The sequence below is a fragment of the Phascolarctos cinereus genome, unplaced genomic scaffold, assembly GCF_003287225.1.
Source record: "Phascolarctos cinereus isolate Bilbo 61053 unplaced genomic scaffold, phaCin_HiC Scaffold_4;HRSCAF=312, whole genome shotgun sequence".
NCBI classification, from domain to species: domain Eukaryota; kingdom Metazoa; phylum Chordata; class Mammalia; order Diprotodontia; family Phascolarctidae; genus Phascolarctos; species Phascolarctos cinereus.
Window position 1 is genome coordinate 74602926 of NW_027555847.1, and position 20263 is coordinate 74623188.

The 20263-nt window shown below is 38.4% G+C and overlaps 1 protein-coding gene across 2 annotated transcripts; it reads left to right on the forward strand.

Moving 5' to 3' along the window:
* The first annotated feature begins 6180 nt into the window (after positions 1-6180).
* FIGNL1 (fidgetin like 1) lies at positions 6181-14173 on the forward strand. 2 transcript variants are annotated; one of them, XM_020981311.2, is made up of 2 exons: positions 6181-6390; positions 9835-14173. In XM_020981311.2, the coding sequence occupies exon 2, from the start codon at positions 9845-9847 to the stop codon at positions 11837-11839; it is 1995 nt and encodes a 664-aa protein (XP_020836970.1). In that variant the 5' UTR covers positions 6181-6390; positions 9835-9844; the 3' UTR covers positions 11840-14173. The 2 variants fall into 2 exon arrangements, with proteins under 2 accessions (XP_020836970.1, XP_020836969.1); XM_020981310.2 differs by having other exon boundaries at positions 6304-6386.
* Positions 14174-20263: the final 6090 nt, after the last annotated feature.

The window sequence follows — 20263 nt, forward strand, 5'->3', positions numbered from 1 at the left end:
AACTAGTTCTTAAGAAAGAGCCCTAGAGGCTAAACAGGTTGCAACCAGCCAGGTTCAAGGATGGGGCTTCCACCAGACAAAGGCTTTTCTCTACTGCGCTTGCTTAATAAGCTCGTTGAATATTAACTGACACACCCTAAGGACGGAGATAGCTGATATTTTTGAACATTGGACCTCTGAAGTAGGTGGAGTTAATAGAACATGGATGAACATGCACTTGGGCTGTCCAGGAAGGGTATAACTCTGATGAACTAGACCAATAGGAGCCCTGATGGGTGGGGTATGGATCTTACGAATGGTTTAAAAGTTGATTCTACCACTGAACCAGTGCTCACGTGCTACTAAAGTGTGTGGTGCCTGCTTCTCTCTTGAGAAGTATAATGAATGATTTTTCACTCACTCTCAGGTTAGTTTTGTTTTTAACTAGAAGGCTACATTTCTATAAGGCCGTATTTCTAACAATTATGCATTTTTACTGTTATTATTATTTTACTTGCTCTCTTGGTTTTGCATACTTCAGTGCACACAAACCTCTGAAATCATCCTTGTTGATAAATTTTTAAATAAAATTTTACTTTTTTAAATAAATATCTATTTCCTCACCCTCTACTTCCAACCTCACTCTCAACATTGAACAGAAAAAGAAAAACAAAATTCTTCTAACAAATATAGTCAAGTAAAATAAGTTCTCATGTTGGTTATGTCCAAAAAAATTAAGTCTCATTCTGTACCTTAATCTATCATTTCCCCGTAAGGAGTATGCTTCACCAAAGGTCCTCTGGAATCACGGATGGTCACTGCACTGACTACCACAAAAAGAGCTGCTATAAATACATTTGTATATATGGGTCCTTTTCCTCTTCATTGGATCTCTTTGGGGGTATAAGTACAGCAGTAAGCGTGTTGTTGAGTCAAAGGGTACATACAAGTTAGTAACTTTGGGGGCACAATTTCAAATTGCTTCTAGAATAGCTGTACCAATTCATAGCCCCACTAAGTGCTTGGTTTACCACAGTTCTTCCAACATTTGTCGTTTTCCTCTTTTGTTGTCTTTGCCAATCTGATGGGTGTGAGATCGGACCTCAGAGTTGCTTTAATATGCACTTCTGTAATAGGGATTTGAAGCATTTTCTTTTCATATGGCAGTTGATAGTTTGGTTCTTCCTTTGAAAACTGCCTGTTCATATCCTTTGACAATTTATCTACTGGGAAATGGTCCTTCTTATAAATTTGAATCAGCTTCTTACACATATTAGAAATGAGATCTTTATGATAGAAACTTGCTGCATGGTTTCTCTCTTAGTAACCTATTTGCATTATATCTTAGCTACATTAGTTTTGTTTGCGAAAACCCTTTTTAATTTATGTAGTCACGATAGTTTATTTTTTCTTTCATGAACCTCTTCACATCTTGTTTTGGTCATGAACTCTTCCCCTGACCATAGATCTGAAAGATAATTTCTTCCTTGCTTCTTTCCATAATTTGCTTATGATGTTGATGGGGTGCTTGGGTGCTTGTGCTTGTACTTGTACCCCAATTTCTCCCTAGTCTCAGAAACACTGTCTCTGACAACCACTCCCCAGCCCAAGGACACTATGCCTAGCATGGGCCTCAGCACCACCCTTATCTCTCTCCCTGGTGCAGCTATGCAAAGCTGGGTGAAAGAGTGCTGGGTGGTTCAGGCCCCAGCCCTCAGATCATGTCTCTGGAAGCCTCCCAATTCCTTAGTAAGTTCCTGTCTTGTGAGAAAGCTTTCCTTTGTTGCAGAACATTCTCTCATCAACACAGAGGGAGAAGGGTGCCTTGTCCAGCCCAAGGACTTTTCCTCCTGCCAGACTCCAAAGATCTATACCTCTGTCATCTCCCTCCCTGTATGGTATACTCCCTGTACTTTCTCATCCATAGCCCCCAAAGACACCTGCACCTTTGCAGGTGTCTTTCCCATATAAAACCTAGCTGCATTCTCAGTCTCTTGCAGGATCCTTTAAGAATTCTTGCCCACTGAAAAGCATAACAATAAACTTTGCCACCTTGGCTTAAAGAATGCTTGAGTCTGTGAATTCATTCCAGACGACCCATTGTGTACTTCAGTCTTTGAGGGGGCACAACCTCTCAACGTCTTAGACCGCAACAATGTGACCTTTTATATCTAATTCATATAACCATTTGTTGCCCATCTTGTTTTATGGTGAGAGGCGCTAATCTAACTCCAAGATTATTAACCTGGGGTCCATGAACTTGCTTTAAATTTTTTTTAAAAAACTACATTTCAATGTAATTATTTTTCTTTGTAATCCTAAGTATTAGCATTTAAAAATATTATTCTGAGAGCAGTGTGTAGGCAACAGCAGACTGCTGAAGAAGTCCGTGACACTGAAAAGGTTAAGAACTCCTAGTGTAAATATAAATTTTACCAGACTATTTCCAATTTTTTCCATCAGCTTTTTCATCAAACAGTGATGAATCTTTACCTTAGTAGACAGGATTCAAAGAACACTGACCTACTCTGCTAGTTTCCATTTGTATAATGTGTACCTAATCTATCTTTCTTATTGACCACTCTATTTCTTAACCAGTACCAAATAATTTTGATGGTTATAGCTTCATGGCAGAATTTGATATTTAGTACTGCTAGGTTCCCCTCCTTTCCACTTTTTTTTTCCATTATTTCACATGAGATTCATCTCAATGCTGATGATTTTGAGATTGATGTATCCAGTTCTAATTTCTCTGATGAGCATTAGTCCTGTATCACCAACTTTTTTTAAACATCTTCAACTGGAGTAAATAAGAATCTCAAACTCTGCATGTCCAAAACAGAATTCATCTTCCCTCATCGCCCGAACACTTGTCTTCTGAACTTCCCTATTACTGTAGAGGCAGCTACCACCTTCCCATTCACTCATGTAACTTTGGTGTCATCCCAGACTTCTCAACTCTCATTCACCCCAGTAACTAATCCATTGTCAAATCTTACAATTTTTACTTTCACAATATCTGTTTTATGGTCTCTTTATCTTCACTCACAGACACAATTCAAGTCCAGGCCCTCATTACTTCTTTTTCAACTATTGAAATAATCTTCTAATTGGTCTCCCTAACTAAAGCTTCTTGCACACTTTAACATGAACTCTAATACTCTCTACTCAGAAAATGATTTTTCTAAAGCATAGGTCTATGTCATCTCCCACCTCCGAACACACAGACACAGACCCCTCAGCTACTCTAGGATCAAATTAAAAAATCTTTCTGTTTGGCATTTCAAGCCCTTTATAACCTGGCTCCTTTCTACCCATCCTGTTTTCTAACACTGCTCCACTCTAGGCACACTATGATAAAGCAAGACTGGCCTGCTTGATGTCCCTTTAACAAGACACTCCATCTCCTGACTTGATGCTTTTGCATTAATTGTTTCCTATGACTGGAACACGCCCCCTCCTCACCTCTGCCTCCTGGAAGTCTCTGCTAAATTCCCACTTCTACGGGAAGCCTTTCCTGGTTCGCTTTAATTCTAGTGCCTTTCTCTGTAGACTATCTACGATTTAACCAGTATATATTTTGTTTGTACAGAGTTGTTTGCAACATTGTCTCCCAAATTAGATTGTGAGCTCCTGGAAAGCAGGGTCTGGTTTTTTTTTTTAACCTTTCTTTGTATCATCAGCAAACAGCACAACGCACCTTAATAAGCACATTTACTATGTACTATGTAGGGGGAGGGGGGTGGAGTGAAGGGTGAGGGAGTAGGGTACAAAGAAAGGGGGAAACAATCCCTGCCCTTAATGAGTTCACATTCTAATGGAGGGAGGCAACTTGCAAAAAAGGAGGCATGGAAAGGAGCCAAGGTAATCTTAGAGGGCACTGAAAGTTACGCTGACTCAGTGATCTATTGTTTCCAGGCCAGTTGGTCAAAAGCATTGGGGGAGGCTTCACCCAGTCTGCAGCTTTGTATTACCTGCTATTCATCATGTACCAAGTCACCCCTACCTGTTTGTGTACGCCTGACAATCATCACGTACTTGCTACCTTGAGATGCAATGACTCATCCCCCCCTTTTTTGTAAGTTTTAAAATTTATTTTAAACTTAAATACAAAACGAGAAAAGGAAAAAAAAACCACTGCTATGTACACAGCAGAACATGAGGATTCAATATTGTGAGAGTCAGGTAAAGGTTAAATTTCCACAGAGAAAGAAAATAATGCAGATATTTAAAGAACAAAAGTTCCAGGAAGTAGTACACTGTAGGTGTAGGTGTAGCCAGTAAAAAGTAAGTGGATGGTTCCAAAAAGACCCCAACATCAAGATAAGGCTCGAGCCAGCTCAGACCAGTTGGGGTCAGCCTGAAGACACCTGAAAAATGTTAGTGCGCCTGCGTAATGAACTTCATTACTATTATCTGACACACCCCGCATACAATTAGAGCCTCATTAACGAGTCATGGGATGTATGACCAAGGGAGGGGAAACATACTTGAGCATATAAAGGGGAAACATGTAAGGAAAGGTGTTTCGCGCTGAATTTAACTGTATAAAAGTATCTGCACCTTGACACTCAAGGCTCTTTCCTTCTGAAGAGGAGTGGAGCCCACTTCTGGCCAGAAACGTCTAAATCCTCTGGACTTTCTCTGTAATATTGATACTAAATTTTTGGCATCAAGTGCCTTTCTAACAATATAAAACAATAAATTTTCATTTCCAGAAAACCTATATAATAAATACTCCGCATTGTTTTCAAAGGTGTCAGCTTTTCATTGCTTTCTTGTAGGTTTTCTTTTGTTCTCAGCTGTGAACTTTTAACTTTATTTTTCCCCTCTCCCCAAGAAGGCTACAATGAATCGAGGATATATATATATATATATATATATATATATATATATATATATATATATATATATATATATATATGTATATATATATATATATATACATACATACATAGATATCCATAAATATAAACACATATACAAATATACACTCATATACTATGCTTATTTCCACTCGTCATCTGTTTCTCTGAAGGTGGACAGCACCTTCCTTCATATATGCCCAAGTCTTTCTATATTTTTCTAAATCAACCAGCTCATCATTTCCTATAACACAGCAATATTCTAATACAATCACATTCGATTTGAGAGATTATCTATGAAAGTTTCCCCCCAATTTTCTGCATTCCGTCTACTCTTGACTGCATAGGTTTTATTCACACAAGAAAATTTTAATTTAAAATAATCATAATTATCCATTTTACACTTCAGCAATGCTCACTTTATAATATAGTTTACTGTCTGATACTATTGAATTTGCTTCCTTCACATCTTTTTCCCTCTGGTGTTTTTGAACTCCTGACCTTTTGTTCTTCCAAATGAACTTTGTTGCTATTTTTCCTAACTCAGTAACCTATTTTTTAGTACTTTAATTGGGATGGCATTACATAAATAGGAGAAATCGTCATTTTAAAAATTATTATATTGTCTTTACCTACCTGAACAATAAATATTTCTTCAATTATTTAGATCTGACTTTATTCGTATAAAGTGTTTTATGTGCCCGTCCCTTTTTGCTGACATGGACTTATCAAGATGGCTCCATCTTGAATCTGTTGATCTCCAGTGGTCAGCCCGCCCAAGCTGTACTTTTAATAAACTTCTTAATTCTCTTTGTCCTAATTTTTATCTGCTTAATCAAGGGAAAGCCCGAACAAAAAATTTTCCTTTTAACAAAAGAAGGGAGTGGCTTCAGGAATAAGCAGAAGATTTTGGAGTCCTAGCACCTGGGTTCAAATCCCACTCCTGCTATTGACTGATTTCTTTCTTTCTTTTTATTTTCTTCTATCTTCAGCCCTTAGCAGTGTCTGGAACACAGTAAGTGCTCAATAAATGCTGAGTGATTTCTTGGCATCCTCAGCGCTTAACCCAGGGCCGGACACACAGTCAGGGATTAATAAACGCCTTCTGACTGACTGATGGACTGCATGGGTTTGAACCCCGCTTCCGTTACTAACTACCTGTGTGAGCCGGGGAAAGTCCTACACCCCAGTTCCTCAGGGACGACCACCCTCCCGGTCGGCTCGGCTCCCACGCCCAGAATCAGCGCCTGAGCGGGAATCTGACAGGAGCCGGGAAGCACGCTGCGTGCGTCGGGACGCCGGACGTAGGCGTCGCCTCGTGCGCGCGTGCGTGCCTTCTGTGGCGCGTGGCTGCCCCGCCCATCCCTGCTCGGGGGGCGCGTCCCAGACCGGACTCCCGCGCTGCAGGAGGGGCGAGCGTTTGTAGCTGTGGCCATGGGGGACTCCCCGCTCCGGACTCCAAGTTGAAGCGCGCTGGACTCGGGAAGCCCCTGACCCTTTCCCTCCCCACGGCTTTTTCACGGGGTCCCCCTCAAGCGGGAGGTAGGTAGGTCTGAGAAGGATCTGCAGGGCAAGATGGGAAATTTAATTCCGCCATCACCGTCCTTTTCCCGGGGAAACTGAGGCACGGATCCGGGGCCGGCTCCCCAGTCGGCGCCCTAACGGGGGGCGACGCTCGCTGCCCCGCGGGTTTTCCCCGGGCTCGGGCTTCCATTGGAAGTGCTGGCCTGCGGGGCTGGCTATGCGGTTGGCTCCGGGCGCGCAGCGTTGGGGGGGTGCCCCAAGTCCCCCGCCTTCGCCGTCCCGGGGCCGGCTCGCGTGGGGGAAGGCAGCAGGGAACAGTCCCTCATTCAGCCCAGTAACTTTTATTAAGCTCCAACTGTGGTCCCTGCACTGTGCTATGAGCTGGGGATGGATGCCAAGGCATCAGTTATTCAGCATTTATTAAACTCTGACTGTGTGCCATGTACTGTGCAGTGTTCTGGGCATACAAAGCAACAGTTCCTGCCCTTAATGGGCTTACATTTTAGTGGAGGCACAGGAGGGAAGGTCATCTTAAAGGAAAAGGCAGGAGCAAAGGAATTGGAGTCAGGACTTGGCTCCAAATCCCTACCCCTGCTTACCCACAGACATATTAGCCGTGTGATCTTTGGTAAGTTACTTAACAGCTTCGTGCCTTGGTTTCCTCATATGTAAAATTATATTAGATGGCTTCTAAGGTACATTTTAGTTCCAGTTCTGTGCTCTGCCATGATTCAATTAAATTGAATAAACATTAACCGCCTACTGTGTGCCAGGCACTGTGTTAGTCCTTGAAATACAAAAAGAAGCAAAAGGCAGTGGCTCCCCCCACGGAGCTTACCATCTACTGGGTTACTAGTTTCCTTGGGCTTCTTGTGACCCTGGGCAAGTAACTAAACCGCTCTGGATTTTAGATTTGACTTCTATAAAATAGGTTGAATCATTATTTATTGGTGAGGCCTCTTCCAACTTTTAATTTCCTAGGAGACCTACCCAGGGAGGTTACCTTATGTAAGGTGCTTGGTTTTGTGGAACTTGGAATAACAACTGCCTTGAGTTATCCTGTATTAAATTCACCTTTTTTATGAAAAAGTTGAGAGGAAAGGGACTTTGTTGACAACATGTTGAGTGATGTAATGGAAAGAACAGTGGATTTCAAGTTTGGATGGTAAGAAGACTGGCTCAAGTTTTGGCTCATTGTGACTTTGGGCATCATTGGAGCTTTTTGATTAAGGCATCGTTCCCAACATTTTTTGTTCTGTGTGAATTCCTTTCAACACCAAAAAAAAAAGAAGTATCATAAACTTGTAGGATGATTTAATGTACGACTCACTGTCTTAGATTTATGCATGAAGTGCTTACAGTAACTACAGTGATAACTTTTGCCCCTCAAAACTCCAAATCACTTCGGAAACTCAGTATATTTAAAGCATGCATATACTTGTCACAAGGGAAAATATATTTGTAACATAGTTTGGCATTTATTTACTGCTTAAAACACTGTGAAAGAATTTTTATCATGAACCATTTGGACCATCTTTCCTAACCCTTAAATGGGAAACACTGTATTAGGGAAATGACATGGTCAGATCTGAGATTTTGGAAAATCATTTTAGCCAATGTTTCAAGTATGCTTTGGTCTCTGGCAGGGAGACCAATTGGCAGGCTGTTGAAACACATCTATCTGGGGAGGATTTGAACCAAGGGAGGTGATCTTTGAGAAAATAGAGAATGATATAGATGTAAGAAATGTAGGAATTGAGCAAAGTCCATTGAATTTTGAAATCAAGAGACAGTTAAATTAGTAACTTGGAGAAAGCAGTTTGAAAGAAATGACTGAAGTTGCAGTCTAAGGATTTAGTAGAGGAAATGAAATCAGTTTAAGGTAATTTTTTCTTGGAATTTGGCTTTGTTTGGGAGGTAGGTAAAGATTGCTAATGGATTAGCTTGAGGGGATGAGGCTTTTTTAAAATGCATAAAGTTATTCTGGTTTTAAGTATCTTACTAACGAAAAGCTTTAGGACTTGATTTTTAATAATAATAGCTGATAAGGAATACTTTAAGGTTTGTATATATGTTACCTTGTTTGATCCTTCCTACACTTGGGAGGTCCTTGCTATTCCCATTTTACTGATGAGGAAACTAAGGCTGTGCCCAGGGTCACCCAACTAGTAAAGGGACTAAAGCAGGATTTGAGCAAGTTTTTCCAGACAGCAAGTCTAATACTCTATATACTGGGCCACCTAGCTGTAAGTTTTAACTAAGTATAAATGGAGGATCTGTGCTCTCATCAGTATGAATGTTCCTGCCATTACATTCATACCTGCCTATTCTCTTATTATTCTCTTCCATATCCCATAACTGTGACACAGTAGGTCTATTCAACAGGCTACAGGCCTGAGCAGTTTATCCTTGCCACATGACCAACACCTCTTGTGTTCTTGTCATAAGATTCAGTTATTTCCAAACTAGTTACTTGTAATTTAATTTGCAAGATGGAGAGTTACTCCTATTTACAGAACTTAGTTGCCTGGGGCACTGAGAGGTTAAATAGCTTGCCCTGAGTCAGATAACTACTATGTGTCTGAAATAGGCTTTGAACCCAAGTTGTCCTAATTCACCTCTCTATCATAATTTATTAATTCAGCATCATAATTTCATGCATTAATCATAGTTATTGCCAGTTTCTTTTTTTTAATAGTCATCATCCCATTTGAAATAACCAGTCAGTGATTGCAGAGAGTAAATCAAATGTATTAGGTAATTTACTGACTTCCTACCATGCCTTAGTTATAGTTTAGTACCAGGAGTGGAGAACCTGCAGCCTTGAGGCTGAGTGTGGCCATCTGTTCTTAGTTCAAGGAAGAGCTAGAATGTAGCCAATTAACATTTATTTGTGTTTGTGTTTAAACTGAGGTCTTATGTTAGGAATTTCTCCAAGTAAGAGTTTCAATTATTTTAGAATTTTAAGTTCACTTCACTATGTGAAGAGTGCTATTTGTCTGCTGGGTTTTTGTGATTGTTTGGTTAGTTTTTTTTTTTGTTTCGGGCCTGTGATTTTATTAGTGTAGAAACTCTCCCAATTATAGACTGGCCAACTTCTTTGTTATAATTTTAGAAAGGTGCCTGATGCATTAAGTAGTTAAATGATTTATTAGCTTTTGTGATCACAGGCTTATGTCAGAGGCAAATCTTGAATCCAGGCTCCAAAGCTGGCCTTCTATCTACTACACCACCTTGCCTCTCAAGATGCAGATTAGTTAGAAAAAGATTTTATTTTTTAAAATGTGTTTTAAGATTCTTGGTAAAAAATCTTAACACAGTGACTTCTTTGCTTTTTTTTTTTTACCTGTAGTACCTACCTCAGAGGGCTAATATGAGAATCAAATGAGATAATGTGTATAATGCACTTGGTAATTCTTAAAGTACTATATACTGATCCTTTTTCTTTTTTCTTATTTTTTAATAGAACCTCCAAAATGCAGACCCCAAGCACTAGATCTCTGCATTTGAGTGAATGGCAGAAGAATTACTTTGATATCACCTCTGGCACCTGTACTCCAAGCCAGAAGGCAGATGCCTTCCGTGCACAGATTTTACGGATTCAGTATGCACTGGCAAATTCTGAGATCTCCCAGGCTTGTGCTACGAGACTCTTCAGAAAATATGCAGACAAATACTCTGCAATTATTGACTCTGACAATGTAGAGACTGGCTTGAATAACTATGCAGAAAACATTTTGACTATGGCAAGGTGCCAGCAAACTGACAGTGGCAAGTGGCAATCTGGATTAACAATAAATAATGTTTTCAAATTAAATGGTGTGCAAGAGATGATGCAGGCTGGCAGAAAGTTCAAAGATTCTCTGTTGGCACCAGCAGATGCATCAGTAGTAATCCATAAGGAGGTCAGTGCCTTTGGTTTTTCTAAACCCAAACCTAATTGTACAGAACAGACATTAGGCATTCCAAAGAAACCAGCATCCTTGATCCACCCTCAGAATAGTCAACTGCCCATTATTACCAAAACTACAGATGATTTTCCTGCATCCTCAGTGCCTTTAGATGAACTGCCCAGTGCAAAGTTCCATGTTACTCCATTATTTGGAAATGTCAAAGTGGCAAGTGATACTACAAAAGCCAATACGGCGGCATTAAGCATGTCATTGAATCAAACCTTTTTTCATTCTGGGTATGTAAATCCTGGGAAAAAGAAGACATTTTATGATTCTGGCAATGATGGCATTGAAGCCATTTCTAATCCCACACTGAATAATACTCTTAGTAACACAGAAGCCAGTGGCCACAGGGTTGAGAACAGCCTGTCTAATTTTAAAACTGCAAAAGAACAGCTATGGATAGATCAGCAAAAGAAAAGCCACCAACCCCAACGTACACCAGGCGTTTCATATGGTGGAGTAAAAAAATCTCTGGGAGCTGGCAGATCTCGGGGAATATTTGGGAAGTTTGTTTCTCCCCTAGCCAGACAAGATGGTAGAGATGAGAAAGGAGGAATGCAGTGTAAACCTCATGGGACTGTGCCTACAGAACCAGCTCATCCAGTTGATGAACGTTTGAAGAATCTAGAGCCAAAGATGATCGAACTTATTATGAATGAGATCATGGATCATGGCCCACCAGTAAACTGGGAAGACATAGCAGGAGTTGAATTTGCTAAAACCACAATAAAGGAGATAGTTGTTTGGCCTATGTTGAGGCCAGACATCTTTACTGGCTTACGAGGGCCTCCCAAAGGGATCCTGCTCTTTGGTCCTCCTGGAACAGGTAAAACCCTAATTGGAAAGTGCATTGCAAGTCAGTCTGGGGCAACATTCTTTAGTATCAGTGCTTCTTCCTTGACTTCTAAATGGGTGGGTGAAGGAGAGAAAATGGTTCGTGCCCTGTTTGCCGTTGCAAGATGTCAGCAGCCAGCTGTGATATTTATTGATGAAATTGACTCCTTGTTGTCACAGCGTGGAGATGGTGAGCATGAGTCTTCCAGAAGGATAAAAACTGAGTTTTTAGTTCAGTTAGATGGAGCAACCACATCTTCTGAAGAACGTATTTTAGTGGTGGGAGCAACCAATAGGCCACAAGAAATTGATGAAGCTGCTCGGAGAAGATTGGTAAAGAGACTATATATTCCACTCCCAGAAGCTTCAGCAAGAAAGCAGATAGTAAAAAATCTGATGGCCAAGGAGCACTTTTGCCTTAGTGAAGAGGAAATATGCCTGATTGTTAAGCAGTCTGATGGATTCTCTGGAGCAGATATGACACAGCTTTGCCGAGAAGCTTCTTTAGGTCCTATCCGAAGTTTACAGACAATTGACATTGCCACAGTCACGCCGGACCAAGTTCGACCAATAGCTTTTGTTGATTTTGAAAATGCTTTCCGAACTGTGCGCCCGAGTGTGTCTCTAAAAGATTTGGAACTGTATGAAAACTGGAATAAAACTTTTGGTTGTGGAAAGTAAATGAATGAAATGAAACTTGAGGCAGCTATTTAATATATATTTTTAAAACTTGGGAGCCAGAAATAGTTTATTTTTAGCAAATTTGGAGTTCTTGGTATTGCCTGCTCCTAATCTCCCACATTTTTCATGATGAAATATCCTTTGATTTTTTTGATGTAAGTACATACTTTAATTCTCTCTAATCGTTAAATGATAGTTGAGGCCTACATGCCCAAAATGAGAATTAGATTTATCTGTTTTTGAGATTTTATTTGTTTTGAAGGGACAACTCTAAAAGGAATAGGACGTTTAAAATGATTTTTGAAAATCTGAAGATTGTATTTGTGTATGAAGCTTTCCTTCAGTCACATCTATCTTGTGTTTAGGAATGGAATGCCTTTTTAGGAGGTCTTATTCTTTAATGTTTTCTTAATAGAGTGGTAAAATCTAGATTAAAAAAAAAGTTAAGAAACTTAAATCACAGCAAAAAAAGCTACTCACCAGAATCAGTACCAGCTATATGTTTTGGCCCTTACAGTTTATAACCCAGCCTCTATTTCTGTTTTCTTCCCTCAGCATGATGGGCTTTAAAAGATAAAAATATTTAATATTATAATTTCAGGGGCATGTGGAATTTTGTTTTTGCTGCAGCTGCTAGATGTTTGAAAAGAAATAAAGTTTCTATAGTAAAAATATGTAATGATAGCAAGGAATGATTTGGAATTAGAACTATTTCTGTAGTGTGACATGATAAAAATAACATTGAAGGTGGTCAGTACTTAGAAAAATATTTTGTCAGATAGGAAATTGATCTTTGACACTTTACACCTGTCGCAATGTTTTCTTTCAGAAGTAAATATTTTGTGTATCTTTTGTAATGATGGATTTAAAAATGTGAATTTTGGGATAAGGTAGAAGAGCAAAAAGATTTGTTTCTTCTTGCCTATGGGAAAAGTACCTTTTTGGCTTAAAAAAAAAGAATGCCTTTGTTTTATTGGAAAGTTATTTAGTATTTTGTATTAGCAAGTATTTTAGGTAATATCAAAACCAGAGTATAGTTCTTGATGATTACCCAAGTCTTCGAAACTAGGTATTTTCTGTGTAGGAAAAAAAAGAAATAAATTATGGACCAAACCAGCATAGAATACTTGACATTCTGAGTTCCTTTTCCTAGGAGGGGTAAAAATTTTTTATTGCTATTTCTATCCTTATGTGGAGTCATTTCCTACCTCACCCTCTCTAGCCCTGATTGAACCCTGTCTTGTGAAGAAAAAAGAAAAAACCAGTGAACGAAAACATTTGATGCTAAAACTATTTGACAATGTATTGGATGTCATGTTATAGGCTACTTATGCCACAAGGTGGGGGTGTGTTTTAGTGTCTCTTTAGTGTTTTTCCATTACTCCCAAGTATAACTTCCTTTCTGTAGTCTTTTTATTGCACCATTTTAGTCATTGTGTGTATTGTTCTAAGTTCTGCTTATTTTGCTTTGCATCAATTTCATTTTCCCATTTTTCTCTTAATTCCTTATATTTGTCATTTCTTACTGTGGTTTTTTCAGCCATTCTTCAGGTGATGGAACACAATTTCCAGTTTGTCACAACCACAAGAAATGCTGCATTGACCATTTTGGTGTGTGTGGGACCTTATCTTTGACTTTTTTGTGGTAATACTTGTTTTGCATAATTCTGAATTAAACCAGGGCAGTTGTACGACTCTTTCAACAGTGCCTATGGCTTCCCCCAGCCACTCCAAAATTGATTATTCCTTTCCTTTCCTTTTTGCATGTTTGCCAGTTTACATGGAATGAAACTTAAGAGTTTTAATTTCCATTTCTCCTGGTTTTAGGATTTTAGAGTCTACTTACATGTAGTCATTTATAGTCTACAAGTTTTCATTTGAAAACTTTAGTGTCCTTTGGGTAATGGCTTTTGGTAATGTTTGTCACTTCCCTTTATATTTTGAATATCAGATTTTTAATTTTATGTAATCAAAATTGTCTGAATTCTTTTATGATCTCCTGTCCTTTGCTTAGGAATTCTCTAATCATAGTTTTGTAAAGTACTTGATGTTTTCTGTTTATTTTTTATCTTGTGACCCTTTATATTCAAGTCATCTGTTCATTTTAGATGTACTATTGATTGTGTTGTAAGATGATAGTTTAATTCTCATTTCTGCCACGATGCTTTCCAGCTTTCCTGGTAGTTCATGTAAAAAAAGTTTTTCCCCAGTAATTTATCTTTTTGGGTTTGTCAGACATTGAGCTATTGTTTTCCAGAACTCCTTTCTCAATAGCAAAAATACAGCTTCTCAACTTCAAATCACAGTGTTGATAATAAAGCTCTGTAATTTTTATATGCTCTGTGGAAGATTACCTCTTACCTGGCCATCTCTGTGGCATCCTGCTGATCTCCAGCTTACTTCTTCTGGACCTCAGGCTCCCATCCCATAGGTCTATGGGGTCTGACTAATGATCTTTCACCTTATCTTTCTTAAATCTAGGTATAGTAAAACTAATGAGCTTTATGAATTGAGTTTGACAAAAGTATGTAGTGTTCCATACTTTTAGACCCCTACTTGCAATGAAGGTAGCTAAATGCATTCTTTTTCTTTTGCAGGTCAGCTTAGTGATAATTATTCAGCACTGAGTTTTGTGTTTTTGCTCTTTCCATTTCCATTGTTTTAATTGTATGTACTTCGCTGCATTGATTCATATAAGTCACATGCTTCTCTGAATTTTTGATATTCATTGTTATGAAACAGTGATAATCTTTTACATTTGTGTTCTGAGTTTTAGCCTTTTGATGGGCATATACTATGTTTGGGGCAGCTAGTTGGGGCAATGGATAGGATGCTGGGTCTGGAGTCTGGAACACTTGAATTCAAATCTAGTTTCAGACACTAGCTGTATGACCTGGGCAAAGTACTTAACTTCTGTTTACCTCAGTTTCCTCATTTGTTAAATGAGGATAATAATAGCATTAACCTTCCAAGGGTGTTGTGAGGGTCAGATGAGATAATTTAAGTGTTTAATACAGTGCCTGGCATATAGTACCATACAAATGTTAGCTATCATTATTATCCTGTTTCCAAATTGAACAATTCCTACAAGCCATGTCATCCAACTTCTTTTAGTGTCTTTTCCACTGATAAAGCTATATCTGTTTCTCATGTTATTCCATTTGATGGTGCCAAAAACTGGTGGTGAGAATTTTCTGGGTCTTGATTAGGAGTTGTGGCTCCTGATGAGGAAGGGGTAGGGTCTGCAATACCTGTAGAGGTAGTTGCCAGATTTTATTTACGAGATTTTTCTGAATGATGGGTGAGTGAGGGGTGGGGAAGGAGAAGGTGAAATGAGAAGGGTAGATCACAGCTCTTCCCAGGTCTCTTTGGCTTGCCTTACAGGTGACGTAAGTGAAGAAAACAAGTGGATGAAGAATGCCTACTGGCTAGTCTGATCTGTTGTATCAACATTTATCAATAAAGTGCATAATGCTGTTCTGATAAATAGGTAGATTGGGAAAGGGATTGGACTTGTAATTTCATTGATATGGGAAACTACTGGGTGAGGAATGACTAATGCAGGTTGGCACCTTCTCTCAAGGGCAGGTAGGTAATGTGGTGGATAGAGCAAAGGTTGGAGTTAATCAGGAAAACCTGATTTCGGATTTGGCCTTAGAGGCCTTAAACACGTACTAGCTGTGTGACCATGGGTAGGTCACTTAAATCTGTTTGTCTCAGTTTCCTCATATGTAAAATGAGCTGTAGAAGGAAAGGATAAACACAAGAAAACCCCAAATGAAGAGTTGGACATGACTGAACACAAACCTCAAACTTATAGTCTTAGGCTGCTTAGCGCAGAACGGTTAAGTGATTCGCATGGGGTCATACAGCCAGTATGTGTTGGAGACAGGATCTCTCTTCTCTACTCTCTCCCTTCCTCTCCCTCTCGTAGCAGGATTGCTTTGGGGAATTTGTATAGTGTATTTAAAAATCCCAAATTTATCTCTGAAACAAAGCCTCATCTTTCTAATACTACTATTCTGGCAATTCCAGCTGATGTGGGGGCATTAGCATATCTGCATTGGTAGAGAAAATTTCCTCACTGAGAGCTCCTGACACTGATGAAATTATAGTTATGATTTTAAAAAAATCTGGTGCTGTATTACTAAATTATGTAATATTACAGTCTCCAAAGAAGTTAAATTTTGAGATGCCAAAAACGGAGAGGCTTTTGTCTACAACACATTACAAAGTAAGAATTAAATAGAAGTGACATAAAGGATATGGACAGATGCACAATCAAAAATATTGGTCATATAGTAGGAGCAAGACATAACCAATGAATAAAGTGCTCTGTTGTTAACTTGTGGAGGATTTACAAGAATTGTACAGAATTGGCAGATGTAGATAGGTTGTGATGTACATCACTGAATGGAGGATCCTCATCTGTGTGATCACAGATTCATTTAAAAAAGTTACATATAAGATATATGCATATTATATATAGACAAGTTATTAATTTACATTAGAAATTGAGTAATTTCTCATATTTTTACTTCAGCCTTTTCTTTAGTCTTGTGATTTACCTTAGAATACTGATTTTTGCTTAATTTATTTGAATGTTTTTTATCATCACTTTTTCACATGAGGACGTCTCTTGGTAAAGCACATACCTTCCCTTTCCTCCTACATTTACTTTATTTCTCATAACTGATTTGGTTGTTGTACAGCATTTTAAAATTGTATCAGTACTTTTCTCACTTTAAAATTTTTCATTGCTTTTGTTTGTATTATTTAGAACAATTTTTCTCTTTCATTTTTCTGTTTGCCTTTTTTATTTATGTAGTGAGGAACTTGTATCCTTTTCTTTCTTTTTTTTTTTTTTGGTGAGGCAACTGGGGTTAAATGACTTGCCCAGAGTCTCACAGCTAGTGAGTATTGTATGTCTGAGGCCAAATTTGAACTCAGATCCTCCTGAATCCAGGGCCTGTGCTCCATCCACTGCACCACCTACCTGCCCCTGTGCTTGTATCCTTTTCATCCTCACACTTTGATATCTTGGATCAGTCTTCCTGACTTTTCCTAGAAGGATTAAACCAAGGAAAATTATTATTGCTATTATTTTATCCCTGGCTTTGAAATCTCACCACTTTTCTTGTTTTCTTAAGAAAGAGACATGAGGCAAAGGGGCAGTTAGGTGGCGCAGTGGATAGAGCACTGGCCCTGAAGTCAGGAGGACCTGAGTTCAAATCTGGCTTCAGACTAAACACTTGGTGCTTACTAGCTGTGTGACCCTGGGCAAGTCACTTAACTCCAATTGCCTAAAATTTTTTAAAAAAAATTTAAAAATTAGAGACATGGGGAATAGTGGGACTATCAGGATAAAAGGTCAATAACATTATTAGAAGTGAAATTAAACATTTATTGGTTATCTACAATGTGTGAGACATTCTTCCAGGTCCTTAAGAATGAAAATCTGAAGATGTGTAAGACAGCCCTTGCCCTCAAGGAACCTTTCTTTTGAAGTGGGCCAGTTACATCATGGGTGATATCTTGTGCATGAACTGGATTTAAGTGAGGCAGAATTGTGTGAAGTCTTCAAACTCTCTGTTCCAAGGTCATCAAGGTTCATGGCAAGATAAAAGAATGATTGGCAATGGCATGGGATGCAGTGGATGACCTTGGCATCTTGGATGTCTGACCAATGTCTAAGCAGTCCCCAGCACCTGATTCAGCCGCCTTCATGGGTGTTGGAACAAATTGTTCTTGTCTGCCCATTCCACCAGGAGAAGTCTTCACATGCTTGGAGAAGATGTCCCCCAACTCGGTAATAGTTTTGGGATCTGTCGGTTACTCTCAACCTGGTTTAGCCTGTCTGCTGAAATGGTTTTACTGGGGTGGGGCTGCTGCACATGCTACAGCTTCTTGGAGCCACAGGTGAGAATTGGGTGATAGGTGGAGACCAAAGGTGGATGATCAGCCCTGAAAAGGGCTCAGCCAGCCCTCACACCAGAGGTGCTAGTTTTCCCTGAATACCCTGTGCAAGGAATCTACAACTTAGTAAAATTAAAAAAAAATTATTAGGAAAAAATTCCATAGGATAAAATTTGCCCTCCAAAAATATATATAATTTCCTCTTTTTTTTTAGATAAGAAAGTCACAGAATGAAAGAATTTACCTTGCCTGTTCCCTCTTGGGAACTGAACACCTTACTTTCCAAATCTGGAATGATAGAAATATTTATTGATTATCTTTTCCTATCTCTATGACTAACGTAACAAGATATTTATTCTGTGCCTTTTGATTTAAAATAATGTTGAGTGTATTTTACCTGAACAGTTGAACAATTCTTTTTTTGATAGTAGTGGATGGGTTGAGTTTGTTGGAGAGAGCAGAGCAGAAAGAGAAAGGAGGTAGTTGTGAATTGCAATCTCTTATCTATTAGCTACAGTATGTGATGTGAATCAACAGTGCAGCAATAAGCCTCTTGGAAGAAAAGTAGGCATCTATATGCATATGAGAAATGGTCTTTGAATTTCACTGACAAAAAAGTGGTCAATATAGTGAAAAAAGTCCCGTGTTTTGTTGCATTTATAAAGGATTTAGGCTTCATTTAAAAGCAGCAATCATAGAAATCACTATCCAGGATAAATAGTTATTCATCAAATTACAACATGAGCTTGAGCATCTTAATTACCTTAAAATAACTAATAGGTGAATTTAGGATATGCTTTATAAGAACCAGAATTTTCTGAAATTCATTTTACAAAGGAATCTGCTGGCATTCCAGTAGTTACTGAAGAATTGGATAAATTCTATTATTCAGGATTTGGTTGGATTGAACATAATGCTGAGCTTTCTTTCATATATGAAAAAAAAATGCAGTGCCAATATGTTTCATGAATTAATATGATGATGCAACTCCAAAATGGAAGACAAGCTTCTGGAAATATAATTTCACAAAATACAGAAAATTGCTACAAACGAGGGTATGATTGCAATTTAAGAGAAATGGAGCAGATAAATGTCTTTTAATGGTTTGGCTTAGTAGATGCAAGAAAATAAAATACTCCATTATTTATTCCTTTTGGCTGGCTGAACTTATCAGGGGGAAAACCCACAGGATGTCTAGTCTCTGGTCATGCACATAAAATTGAAGAATCCCTTTTTTCCCCCTCTGAAACAATTTTGGTAGCTTTCAAAGATATAATACTACTTAATAATTAAAATAATTTAGGAGGGTGTTTCTCTTTTTCTTTTTGTTCAATTATTTCCTACATTCTAGTCAAATGAGTTCCCTCCAAGACGTTATTGATAGTGATTTCACTCAACAGTAATTAGGGTAACTAGAAGGGGCAGAAAGGAGATCATAGATAAACTAGAATGGATCTTAGGGATTAACTAATCAAATCTGATTTTACAGCTAAGGAAACAAAGAGATGGAAAGGGGAAAATGCCTTGCCTAAGATCAGCTTGATGTGACTCCCTTAGGGACTGTCAGAAAAGAAAATGGAATCTGACTAACCCCAATACTTTTGAAAAGGGTACAAGTGGTCTAGAGTCAGTTAAAGTGATTTTTCTTTACTTGGACACCTCTGAAATCCCGTCATCTGTATTATGAACTATCTGTAGGCTTTGAGGAACTTAATTTAGTAGAAAATAATACTTCCTGCTCTGGGCCATAGGCAGTGAAAATGACTAAGGTAATCAAAAGTTAGAAATGAAATTCCATTTGAGAGACTTTTCAAATTTTAAACTACTTTTTTAAAAAAAAATCTGGAGCAGGGAATCTTAACTTTTGTCTGTGTTATGGACCCCTTTGAAATATCTAGAATGTTCTGAAGTGGATAAAATAAAGAATATTGAAATGTTACCAGAATATTAAAAGTTTCAGTTTCATGGACACCAGGTTAAAAACTCTTAGGGTATGGTGAATAAGATTTAGTTCATAGTGTTATATTTTGGCAGGATCATAGAACTCAGCACTGGAAGGCATTTTAGAAATAATCTGTTCTAATCCCCACTCATTTGATGGATGAGTAAACAAAGATGGATGTTCAAGATCCACAAGTCAGAAAGGCAAGATTTGAACCAGTCTTCTGAGGCTAAGTCAGCACTCTTTCCTCCAGTTATACAATGATTGCTTAGTTTAGAGAAAATACGTACACGTGTGTTTTTTTGTTGTTCTCCTTCCAGTTTTAACCTTGGGATAGCTTTGAATTAGATAAGTCTCTTCCTAAACTTCCTTTAAACTAGTTTTACCCTCCTCTGCTTTTCTATGTTCTCTGAGGTATTAATGCTTATAATTTATCATTCTTTGTAGAATTTTTCAAAGTATAAATATTCCAAACTTATGTTTTCCTTGACTGCCATATCCTTCCAGTTGGCATGTAAGTCAAGTGCTTGCTGATCAAATGATTTTTAGGCTCTTTGTTCTCCTTG

What these genes read in the sequence shown, in the direction of transcription:
- FIGNL1 (XM_020981311.2), top strand. Translation starts at nt 9,845, where the DNA reads ATGCAGACCCCAAGCACTAGATCTCTGCATTTGAGTGAATGGCAGAAG.